The sequence below is a fragment of the Anomaloglossus baeobatrachus genome, chromosome 2, assembly GCF_048569485.1.
Source record: "Anomaloglossus baeobatrachus isolate aAnoBae1 chromosome 2, aAnoBae1.hap1, whole genome shotgun sequence".
NCBI lineage: Eukaryota > Metazoa > Chordata > Amphibia > Anura > Aromobatidae > Anomaloglossus > Anomaloglossus baeobatrachus.
In genome coordinates, this window is record NC_134354.1 from 231,236,917 (window position 1) to 231,250,172 (window position 13,256).

A 13,256-nucleotide genomic window follows, 5' to 3' on the forward strand; every position below is an offset into this window, starting at 1 on the left:
TTCCGTAGGATATGCGGAAGGAAGGAGGTGGGCGGGATGTTTACATCCTGCTCATCTCCGCCCCTCCGCCGCTATTGGCCGCCTGCCGTGTGACGTCGCTATGACTCCGCACGACCTGCCCCCTTAGGAAGGAGGCGGGTCGCCGGCCAGAGCGACGGTCGCAGGGCAGGTGAGTGCATGTGAAGCTGGCGTAGCGATAATTTTCGCTGAACTGCGCAGTTTTGGTGGGGGGTTTTTCGCTATATGCTTCTTTGTGGAGCATGAAAAAATATGCAAGCAAAAAAATGCAGTTGAATGTTTAAATGCAGTAGTATTGAAATGCATTATAAGCCCAGATTCACATCTGCAACAAACATGTATCAAATATCTGGGGAAACGCATAAAAAACCGCAGCAAACATGCAATAATTAATTTTAAAAATAAAATTACATTTTTGTCATTTTTTTTTCTCATTTCTTTATAGTAGTTTTATAGGAACAAAAGAATCTGACTTTTGTTTCACCTACATAGAGATGAAGAATATATCTATTTATATCTCTATGTAACTGAGTAGTGGCTGGGTGCAGGCAGTGGCTCAATGGTAGCGCTGCTGCCTATGGACAAAGTGCTCACAAGCTCATGAGTCCTAGTCCCGTCCCGGTAAGCCAGAGCAGATGAGAATTTAATTAATGCACTACTCTTCTTGAGTTGAGTTAATTTATTCAACGCACTGAGAGGAGGAGTCGGGACAAAAGCAGTGATCAGCGGGACTGCGGGAGGGAGACCTCAAATCGGGACAACCCTGTTGAACCCGGGACGGTTGAGAGGTATGCAATTACTGTGTTTGTGCTGCAATATATGTCTCTTTCCTTCCAGTCACTGTTCAGAGAAGTGAACTGTTCTCATTCACTTCAAATCTCCCATATAAGAAGAGTCCTCAAGTTCTCCATAGGATGTAGGTCAGGAGAGGAAGGAGCTATTATTATTTCATCTTTAAAACCTTTACTCGCTAGCCAAGCAGTGGAGTACTTCAATACAAGCAATGGAGTATTGTCCTGCATAAAAATCATGTTTTGTTGTTTTTTCTTGTTTGTTTGTTTTTTTTAAACTTGCAGAAGTTTTCCAATATCACTTCTTGAAGAAAGTATCTTCTAAAAATGGCAGTAGGTTTGGGAGATGATTTTGAGCCCATTTTCAGCCTGGTCTTCGATATTCCTTGTTCCAGTCTTGATGTTTCAACTTCTCTATCTTGTTCAGTGGTGGTTGGGTTTCAGTCTTCCTTACCTTGGCCATGTCACTGAGCCCTAATACCTATTACTTCTGGGTTTTCCAGGGAGCTTGCAGTTCTGGAATATGACAGCACTGAAAGACAATGGGTTTCTGCTGCTTCATGTTTGAGTCTTCTGAAATCTTTGGCATTTATTGGACGTCTTTGTTTCTTAGCATTTTTGTTGTTGACCATTTGCAACAATACTTTTGATGGTCCGTGATCACGCATCAATATCTTAGCACCACTTTACTCACTTCATTGTTGTGTAGATAACATCCTATTACGCTGACTTGACCCCACAACTGATGAGGTTTTTGAAGTGAGAAAAAGCTAAGTTTCTCATACTTACTTTGTCCTTACTTTGATTAACTGACATTATATGCCTGTCTTTCCTCAACAGCATGTGGGTAAACCATTCTCTCTACCCATGGACCTCCGGTTACAACCAGAACTCTTGGACAAACTACAAATAAATAGTCCAGAAGACTTTCCGAAGCAAGAAAGTAGAATGTCAAGAAGAGCATCCTTAGTTAGTATAAACAAAATTGATTAACTATTTTACAATATATTTAATTTTCGTTACTTAGTTAAGTCTATTAATAAGTTTAAAAACAGTCATGTTTTGCTAATTCAAAAAGCTGAAGTGCCCAACTCATTGCACCTGTTTTTGGTCTAATTTTTAGTGTTTTGCGCTTTTTGTTTTTTTTTTACTGAAATTAATTTTTCCATTTGAGCCTTTTTTAAAGTCTATTTTTGATTATTTTTTTTACTTAGCCACTGTGGGCATAGTAAGGCCCTGTGCGCACTGAAAAACGGAATTTTCTCAAGATAATTCCGCAGGCACTGAAAGATTACCGCACTCGCGGTAAAAAAAACGCGACAAACCGCACCCGAAAACATTTTGCCGCGGTTTTTTGCAGTGGCATTGTTCACGGTATTGCTGCGGTTTTGCCGCGGGCGGGTTGGTACATGTGTTTTATTGCATTCAATGCAATAAAACATTGAAAAAAAAAAAAACATTTCCTTCTAAGATAGATAGTAGATAGATAAATAGACAGATAGAAGAATAGATAGATAGATGGATGGATAGATAGATAGATAGATAGATAGATAGAGGGATAGATAGATCACTGCATTTCTCCCGAGCGGTAGTGAGTTCACATTACCGGCCGTGGGAAATGCCCTGTGGTTACCTCTGCTGTCTCGCTGTGAGGCTGCATTCAGCGCTGTGTGTCAGTGTCAGTCGTGGCTGGATGCAAGCATCGCAGGACGTGGATTACGCCGGAGCTGTGTGTTTTGGAAGGGGTTAATAAAAGGGTGAACGAGGAGGCTTTTTTGTCTTTTATTTAAAATAAAGGATTTTTCGGTGTGTGTTTTTTCACTTTACTTACGGGTTGATCATGTCAGCTGTCTCATAGACGCTGCCATGATCAAGCCTGGAGTTAGTGGCGGCGTTAACTCCTTATTACCCTGACTGCCACTGCATCACGGCAGCAGGAAGAGCCGGGGACACTCCGGTACTGTTGCATAATGCATGCAAAAGTCCCGGGGCAGCTGCGGGCTGATATTCTTGGCCATTAACCATGGCCCTCGCCCTCCCCAGCCTGAGAATACCGGGCCGCCGCTGTGTGCTTACCTCGGCTGGACGGTAAAAATACAGCGGAACCCACGTGTTTTTTTCTATATGTCCGTTTGCTTTCTATGTGTATTCTATATGTCTGTGTCAGTGTGTGATGTGTGTAATCTATGTCTGTGATCTGTGTGTCTGTGATGTGTGTGTGTTTACTCTCTGCTCCGCTTCCTCTTCCTGTCATAATGACATCACTTCCCTGCAAACCGCAAGCAGCGATGTACATTACCGCAGGTAAACCGCGAAATATCGGAGGGAATAACGTAGGAAAACGCAGTGATCCGCACAGAATTTGCTGCCTGCGTTATTCCCTGCGGGATTTCTCGATTACATTGCAGTCAATGGAGTGAAATCCCGCAGCGACGTGCGGAAAAGAAGTGACATGCAATTGTTTTTGCTACGGGAATCCCACAGCAAAACATGCAGCTGTCAAAATCCGCATAGTGCACACAGCATTTTTTTCCCATAGGTTTTGCTGGTGATTCACTGCAGAGATGTTATGAACATTTTCTGCAGCGAAACATGCAGCAAATCCGCAGGAAATCCGCGGCAAAAACCGGCAAGTGCGCACAGGGCCTTAAGGGGGGTCCAAATGTTTTCTCGCTATTCATCATTTGAATATAGAAATTTTGTGCAATTTCTATGTCATTTTGAAAAAAAGTTTAACTTTTTGCTATAAAAGTCACAAAAATGGTATAGACAAAAAAAAAACGAAAACATTTTGCAAATTTCATAAACCGCACACCATTTGGATGAATTTGGCACAATAAACTTCAGCTAATACTAGAAAAAAAAGTGAATTAAAAAAATGCAAATGATGATCACTAAATGTTTTGGATTTTATTCGTAGTGTGCTTTTTTTTTTTACTCCCTGCGCTGGTCATCTGTGGAGGCTTCTGACCTTCCTTCACAGCATGAAAGGCTATTCTCCACAGTAGAGTCAGCAGAATGAGGGAGTGGAGATGAATCTCAGTGATACCAGCAGCCCTTACAGATAACCCAGACATCTCCCTGTGTTCTCTGTCAGCTGTCTAAATTCTTCCTCTTCATATTGTCTGTGTGAAAGCAGCTTATCTTGGCCAGGCAGCACAGTATATGGTACATGTCATTCTGCCTTTAACTGTTCGCTTATTAAAGATAATGAGGCGATAACATAGTAGGCTGAAAAATTATATATTTTTTACCTGCCTGTAATACAATCTCTTTGACCAGTAGCTTACAAGAAATGTAATATATATAAATATATATATATATACTGCTCAAAAAAAATAAAGGGAGCACTAAAATACCATTTTGCTGTTGTATGTATATATATATATATATATATATATATATATATATGGACAATATATATTTTATATATATATATATATATATATATATATATATATATATCTCAAGCATACATTGATAAACTATTATTTTATGTGGATAGATGTGGCAAAACTTTAAGAAAGCATTCATTTCTAGCTGATAGAATTATATTACCGTAGTTTTCGGACTATAAGACGCACCGGACTATAAGACGCACCCTGGTTTTAGAGGAAGAAAATAGGAAAATAACATTTTAACCAAAAAATGTGGTCATGACACACTGTTATGGGGGGAGGATCTGCTGCTGATGCTGTTATGGGGCTAATGTCCCCAAATTCTCTACTAAGGTACCCCATTCTGGTAACGATCCTCCTGCCTTGTATTTGATCCTGCTCATATACCCCCATCCTGCTCATATACCCCCATCCTGCTCATATACCAGCATCCTGCTCATTTACCAGCATCCTGCTCATATACCAGCATCCTGCTCATATACCCCCATCCTGCTCATATTCCCCCATCCTGCTCATATTCCCCCATCCATCCTGCTCATATTCCCCCATCCATCCTGCTCATATTCCCCCATCCTGCTCATATACCCCCATCCATCCTGCTCATATACCCCCATCCATCCTGCTCATATACCCCCATCCTGCTCATATACCCCCATCCTGCTCATATACCCCCATCCTGCCCATATAACCCAATCCATCCTGCTTATATACCCCCATCCTGCTCATATACCCCCATCCTGCTCATATACCAGCATCCTGCTCATTTACCAGCATCCTGCTCATATACCAGCATCCTGCTCATATACCCCCATCCTGCTCATATTCCCCCATCCTGCTCATATTCCCCCATCCATCCTGCTCATATTCCCCCATCCATCCTGCTCATATTCCCCCATCCTGCTCATATACCCCCATCCATCCTGCTCATATACCCCCATCCATCCTGCTCATATACCCCCATCCTGCTCATATACCCCCATCCTGCTCATATACCCCCATCCTGCCCATATAACCCAATCCATCCTGCTTATATACCCCCATCCTGCTCATATAACCCCATCCATCCTGCTCATATACCCCCATCCTGCTCATATACCATCATCCTGCTCATATACCCCCATCCATCCTGCTCATATACTCCCATCCTGCTCATATACTCCCATCCTGCTATATACCCCCATCCTGCTCATTATATACCCCCAACCTGGTATATGGCCTGTATCCTATGGCACAGAAAAAAAAATAAACGTTTATACTCACCTTTCCTCACTCCCTGCAGCATCGATCATCTTCTTCTCTGTCTCAGCAGCAACGCCGCTGGAGTGTGGAGCCATCACCGTTGTCTGCAGCTTCGCGATGTCTTCCTGTCTGTGCCGGTCAGCTGATCTGTGTGGACACTAGCGGTGCGCATAGAGATGACGTCATCGCTGTGCTCACCGCTCTCTACACAGATCAGCTGACCGGCACAGACAGGAAGACATCGCGAAGCTGCAAGGGAACTGTGACGGGTGAGTACACTGATTCACTGCACCCCGCGCTGATAATGATGCACGGGAGGCAGTGAATACAGCCGCACATGATCACTCCAGGCTGTAGTTGCCAGGAGTGATCATGCGGGCCGGCTGTTTATTATGCGCGCACCCCCCCCGCCCATCCCCCTGCCCATCACCCCGTCCACCTGTCAGCTCTGGCTTCAGCGCTGAGAGATTATGGGCGGGAGGATGGGCATGCATATGAAATGTGCGGGCCCACGTGGTCACGGCACGCTGCTACAGCCTGCTTGTGCCCCCGATGACCCGCTCCACCTTAGTACCCTTATTCCCCGCAGCCACATTCAGACTGTAAGACGCACCCACAACTTTCCCCCAACATTTGGGGGAAAAAAAGTGCATCTTATTGTCCGAAAAATACGGTATATATTATTCTTTTTATATAACTCAGATAATATGCTGCAGTAAAGTAGATAAGGTCAGCAGACTGTATACATTACTATGATACTAGCCAAAATTTATACTAATCTGTATGTTGCTTACAGTCAGATATTGGATTTGGAAAACTGGAAACCTACGTGAAGTTGGATAAGCTAGGAGAGGTGAGAATAAATCTCTATTTTGTATATTTTTATATTAAAATGTAATGCACTTTTAGAGACTTTTTGACATTGTAGAGACATATAAAATCTTTTGATCAAGTGCGGCGTCTTGGTGCTCAGCTTTCCACCAATCACTTAAAAAGAAGCAGTCAAGCACTACTGTCCTGCTGTCCTCCTGGATAGAATACGGACTCTATGCCCCTGATTCATCAAGACACATATACTCCCGGACAGAATCCGACTAGAGGGGTGCGGCCCTGTTCAATGCAAATATATTGAGTTAGGCCGCTCCCCTCTAATTCTATTCTCTCCGGGAGTATGATTATTGCATACTCGCGGCCATGTGACCACCATTCCCAATTCTGAAACCAGCAACTCATCACAGTGCACAGAGAGTGCAATGAGAGGATTCACAAGTCTGCAGTCACATTTAATTTATAATTTAGATGAGAATCTGCTATAGAATCCACTGATAAGAAGATCTATAGTATGACATATTGTAAATGACAATTCCTTAACTCAGTATCAACCCTTTAATGACACTTTCTTTCACTTCCCAAAGTAGGAGACTGGCCTTTGACCAGAGAAAGCGAGTGTGTGTGGGGAAGGGGGGGGGGTTAAGCTATTGACTTGTATCATTGTTATTTACAATAATTGACCTGCAATGACTTTGCCTGGGGACGAACACTCTCCTAAGGTGTGTCCCTCTTGACTACCAGAGTTCGTACTCCTATTGCATCATATCGCAGAACCAATGTCACGCAGTGACTACTGGGGTTCTGCCTGGTATAAGGGAACTCCCAGCAAGCACTGCAAGACACAAGGAACACAATACAATGGTGAGCCGTGGCGCTAGAGAAAGTGGAACGAGGTCACCTCCTGTCACTCACCTGAGGCTGATCCATGCACTTCCTAACATGCCTATACATGTCCTTCCCCTCATCGCCAGTCACGTGCCTGGGCCCTCGCTTGCTCTGAACTCACCCTGGCTAGTGAGAAGACCAGCAAGAGCACTAGTCTCAATGCAATAATACAACACAAGGGAAGGGAGACAGACAAGGGGAAAATAGACACAAAAGTAAAACACTCCAAGCTCCTCCAATGTAAATAAACACCACAGTTGCAACTATCATGACTCCTCATCTTCTTCCAGAGACTAGCTCCTTCCAAAGTGGTCAGCATAAGAATGGAGACTCTATAACCGGTGTCAAATGGTTAGACACGTGATTTTTTATAGCGAAGAAGAGTGGCCACAAAAGTGCAGCATCTGGGATTAGGGCTACAAATAGGAAAGAGTCCTTATCCACTACAGCACTAAAAGAAAGTAGATTTCACTCAGATACAAGTAGTGGATCTGCAAGCAATAAGGTGTTGTGACCTACTGATCCCAGACTTGCCAGAGGTCTCCCCAATGCAGAACACACTATAGACAACCTAAAAGCCAGACAAGAAGAAAGCCGTGGTTTTGAGGCCACTTAGATTCAATTTATTTTACAGTATTGAAGCCAAATTGCTTAAATAAAGTAACATGTAAAGTTAAATAGCATCCAATGCTAGATAGAATTAGCAAATAAAATCTTTTAAAATTGAGTAATATGGAATTGGGCCCTCATTTGCAGTTATTCTGCCCAAATTTGTCCAAGCGAGTAGATCTGGCTCACAATCAGCATTTCATTTAAAGGGAACCTGTCACCACTTGCCACCACCACCGGGCTCTTATATACAGCATTCTAACATGCTGTATGTAAGAGCCTGGGCCAGGGCTATAACATACAAAACACTTTATAATACCTAACGGTCGCGCGGTGGGCCTTATGGGTGTCTCCATTGTCCGGTGCCGGCGCCGCCTCTTTTGTCCATCTTTGTGCTCTTTCTTCTCTAGCCGCGGTGCATGACGGGTCCGACGTCATACACACTTGCCAGCAAGTGCACTTTGATCTGCCCTGAGCAGATCAAAGTATTGTAGTGCGCCTGCGCAGGACTGGCGAGTGTGTATGACGCAGCCGCGTCATGCACCCAGGCTTCAGAAAAAGGACGAAGATGGCCGAAAGAGGCGGCGCCGGCACCGGACAACGGAGACGCCCATAAGGCCCTATTCCACCTCTGAGCGACCGTTAGGTAAGTATTATAAAGTGTTTTTTTATGTTATACCCCCGGCCTGGGCTCTTATATACAGCATGTTAGAATACTGTATAAGAGCCCACTGGTGGTGTCCACAGCTTATAGGCCAAAAAACTGGTGACAGGTTCCCTTTAATCTAAAAGTATTCATAAGGTTGAGGTACGAGATTGTCAGTGCCATATTCGCAGAGTTTTTTAGTATGATCCATACTGCTTACCACTCATGATTGTCTATGTACATGGCTATGTGCTTAATTTTTATGCATCTGTATGCAACAACAAAAATCAGAAATCAGGAGGAATGCCTGCATACTCAGAACTGGAGACATACAAGTGAAAGAAATGATCCTAGAGTCAAACATTTTTATAGATTCGCTGTGATTGAATATTTTGTACTTAATCCATGGACTTTTCATTGACTTGTATTTTTGCATAGTAGGTATAGTTCTGAAATTTGTGTAGTAGGACATGCAGTATTCACTGAAAACTACCAAGTCATGAGTAGCTGCCAACCTCACTCTTGTTAATATTCCTCTAGGGTACTTACGCCACTGTGTTCAAGGGACGAAGCAAACTCACAGAGAATTTAGTGGCCCTAAAGGAAATCAGACTGGAGCATGAGGAAGGAGCCCCGTGCACGGCCATCAGAGAAGGTACGAGCTGACGGCAGATTAGATAAGGCTGAAAGTCATTCTGGTTAACTTATTAACTACTACTATATAATACTTACAAATAAAATGCATTTTATTTCCTGAAGATATTCCCATGTAAATGCTTACTAAGCTAACACATGTTGAGTGTGACCAAACTTCTACTTGTATTCTCATTTCTGCAAATGCTGTAGCCTGACAATACATTTAGGAAAAAATAAAGATTATTACTTTTAGGGTATCTGATGCTATCACATGCAAACCACGGGAATAGAGAAGAATAAATCACTAATGGAAATGTAATTAATAATAAATTCCTAAATACATAGATCACACCGCTCTCAAAAAAACAAATAGACTAATGCAGAGTGTTACATTGTTATATTGTCTGATATAGATTCCTAAATACCTCTAATTAGCAAATGGCACTTGTTTTTTCTATAGAGGAATTGTAAAATTAAAATAACCGCAGTCTCGTTACACTGACACAAATCTGTCCCAGAATGGTAATAGGACTGATACATGTGAGCATGTGCAGTAGGAAGGCCTGCCCGCTCCCTTCATTTGTTGGAAGCAGTGGCATACCGCTAAGGCACTTTCAGATTTTTTTATGCAGTATTTGAAGCCAAAAGCAAAAAGTGGATTAAAAAATAGGAGAAGTCTCAGTCATTTCTATAGGTGTTTTCCATTTATGATCTGTTTCTGGTTTTGAGTTCAAAAAGTGCATGAACATGGAAGCCCACACTAATAGTAGCAGACCACATAAATGCAAAGTTGATTGAATGCAGTGGTGGAAAAGATAGCGATCGGCACGCTACTCCACTATTTAGCCCGTGAATCTGAGTCTCACTGCAGCGAGCACAATGACATCACTAGATCGTGCTACTGCGCGCAGCCTCGGACCTGAGCAGCACATCAGGGAAATAGGGCTAGGTGAGTAGTATTTATTGTTTTTTTTATTTTTTTTTTTATTTTCAGTAAGAACTCATAGCCACATAATGGGGGAAGGTTGCTGGGAAATCATACTGCGTAAGGGAGCCTTTGGGTAGCATCATACTACATGGGTGGCCATGAGGCCATCATACTGTGTGAGTGGCTATGGGGCCATCATGCTGTGTAGAGAGCTATCATACTGCAGGATGGAGGCATCTTACTTTGAGGGGGAGACTATGGGAGCATCATACTGTGTAATGGGCATGATATTATGTGATAGCTATCATAGTATGAAGAGAATACTGTGTGGAACATAGTGTGTGGTGGAGACATCATACAGAGTGGGGGCATCATGCTATGTAGGGAACAGGGGGGTCATAATCATATTGTGTGGAGGGCTGTTGAGACTGTCATATTGTGTGTGCTGGACATAATAAAATGTGAAGGGGATGTAGATACAATTGAATACAATTATTGAACAGAGAGCCATCAGCTCCCTGCTTTACCATACAGCCTGTGCATCTGAGTCTCACCACATCAGGCATGATGACATCACTAGATGTCCCCTGCTGCATGGACCCTCAGTCCAAATACTGCGCAGACCAGAGGTGCATATTAGGGAAATTGGAAAGGTGAGTTGTATTTTTTTATTTTATCTGTCAAAACTTGTAGAGGGGACGTGGAGGGTGTGGTTGCAGGGGCAACATAGTGTGTGATAGGGACTCTGAGGGAATCATACTGTCAGGAGTTTTTGAGGCCTTCATACAGTGTGGATTCCATCATTCTGCTTGTTTGGTGGGGACATTATACTATATGGAATACTGTAGTGGTAGAGATGAACGGACACGTGGAAGTTTGGGTTCCCCGTGTTCAGCGAGACTTTAGATAAAGTTCAGTTCGGGACTCGGACATGACCTGAACTTGATCCCGGAGCCCAAACCCCATTGGAAGTCAATGATTGGGCAGTTTAGCTCTCCGCCCACGTACAGCCAGCCATAAACAGAGCATTTCCAGGGGAGAGGGTGTAGGGTCTTGTTTATTTGGGGTTTTTTTTGGGAGGTAAAAACAACTACATCCAAAAATGTTGTTTTTACCTCCAGTTGGAGCTATTTAGAGACTGCAAGCATCTCGCACTGGGCCAAGCACCGAGCATACCCGAGCACCCCGATGCTTAATCGAGTGCTTAGCATACGTACAGCACCCAAACTCTTAACTTGGATACTGATTTTTTTTTTTAAAAAAAGTTTGGGTTCGCTCATCTGTATATAGTGGCCATTATACTGTGTGCGGTCTGTGAATGCTATCCTAATGTGTGTACAAGCCATCATACAACGTATGGGAGCCTGTGACAACCACCATACTATGTGGGCTGACTGTATGAGTATCATACTATGTGGGGACAATCAAGCTGTGAGAAGGAATTGTGGAAGCAACATATTATGTGGTGGCTATTATGGGGGCCTCATAATGTGTGTGGGAGAAGAATTGAGGCATTATACTGTGTTGGGGCAATTGGGAGGTGTGCGCATCTGTGACTGCACCTATGTATATATATTATTTTGGAGGTAAAGAGGTTGCCCAACTAGGACTTTTGCTATGGGATCCCATAATTTCTATGTACCCCCCTGGCTCCAAGTGAATATTTTGATGTCATACTGGAGATGCCAGATGTGCTGTGGTAAAAATATGCCACTTACACAGCTGTCCACCCTGACTTTCTGATCTAATACTGAAGATACCAGGGGTTATGATGTAAGAGGCTAGCGATATAGAATATGTAACTAGTGAAGAAAGGTTAAACTTGATGTACCTTTGTATTTTTTCAACCTATATAACTATATAAGCTGATCACACTGCCATCCACCGTTTCTGAACTAATACCAGAGATACCAGGGGTGCTGAACTAAGCAGAGGCTGCTCACACTGCTGTCCAGCCTATCTTTCTGATGTAATGCTAGAGCTACCAGGGGCACTGAGGTAAGATGAGGCTGCTCACACTGCTGTTTCTCAATTCTGAACAGCTGCTGTGATCTAGAGATAGCTTATAGCATAATATCAAACTATTTATAGGTTGTAGCAATTACCTTTCCTATTGCACATGCTCAAGGGATCCTGTACTACATTCTAGGACAGGTTTATGTCAGTATAACAAGACAGCGTCTATTTTCATATATTAGAGTGGTCACTTCCCTAGATGAAATGAGTGTGATTTATTAATTAAAGTTGTTATTATGAATTTATTGATAATGACATTTCCTTTTGGGTTTTTTTCCCCTTTAAAGTTCACCTGTAAATATATGCCTTCGTGCCTCTCTCACATACAGCGGCATTCACAATATTACATACTACTAAGCCTAGTTCTTCTAGCATAGTCTGCTTGGAGTATCTGTGAAGAGTTCACTCTGGCAGTTTGCATTAGGCTGCTTTCACACATCCGGCTTTTGCAGTGCGGCTCAATCCGGCACAAAAACCTATGCAACGGATGCGGCGAAAAAAACTGATCCGTTGCACAAGTTTTTCGATGCGGCCCTTCTGTTTTTTGACGGATGCGGCTTGATACTGAGCATGCGCAGTTCAAAAAACCACATCCGGCGGCCGGATGCGATTTTTGCCGCAGGACGCCGCATCTGGCGTCCATAAGCTTTTATTGTAAATCGCGCCGCATCGCGCCAGATCCGGCGTGATGCGCTTTTTTTGCCGCACACAAAAAACGTGCCAGGCAACGTTCCATCCGACCGCTGCATGGGCTAAATATGCCGCATCCGGAAAAAACGGACGCAACGCAAGACCATGCGGCACAGTACGGCGCTAATGCAAGTCTATGCGGAAAAGCTGCAACCGGCAGCAAAAAAACTGTTGCGTTTTTTCTGCAAAGCGCCGCATTGTGCGGCTCTGCAAAAAACGGATGTGTGAAAGCAGCCTTATTGACTTTAAACCAGACACATTGCAATAAACCATAGTAGAAAGAACCCCATATTTAGAATAAATCACTGCACTGCAGGAGTTTATCCCAGTTTATGACAAACCTATCATCTGGTTGCGACAATATCCAGTTCTGAACACAAAAATGCATGTAATAAGGGATAGGAAAAAATATGTATACAATAAAATAATGTATTTACAGTTTTACTTAACTTTTATGTTGATTTTGCTAAAATTTGTAATGATGTTTAAGGATGATCACAAGCTTTAAAGGGTTATTTCCATCATAGTCTTTAATGGCTGAGATAGGAATAACTCTATCCAAGCAACGG

At 43.0% G+C, this 13,256-nt stretch overlaps 1 protein-coding gene across 4 annotated transcripts in view; it reads left to right on the forward strand.

Moving 5' to 3' along the window:
- The window catches only part of CDK18 (cyclin dependent kinase 18), a 283,704-nt gene that overhangs the window by 233,097 nt on the left and 37,351 nt on the right, over positions 1-13,256 (forward strand). For all 4 annotated transcript variants that reach the window (XM_075335690.1, XM_075335687.1, XM_075335688.1 and 1 more), the window contains 3 exons: positions 1,650-1,778; positions 6,243-6,299; positions 8,958-9,072. In XM_075335690.1, coding sequence (XP_075191805.1) covers positions 1,650-1,778; positions 6,243-6,299; positions 8,958-9,072 — 301 coding nt within the window. The remainder of the gene's footprint in view (positions 1-1,649; positions 1,779-6,242; positions 6,300-8,957; positions 9,073-13,256) is intronic.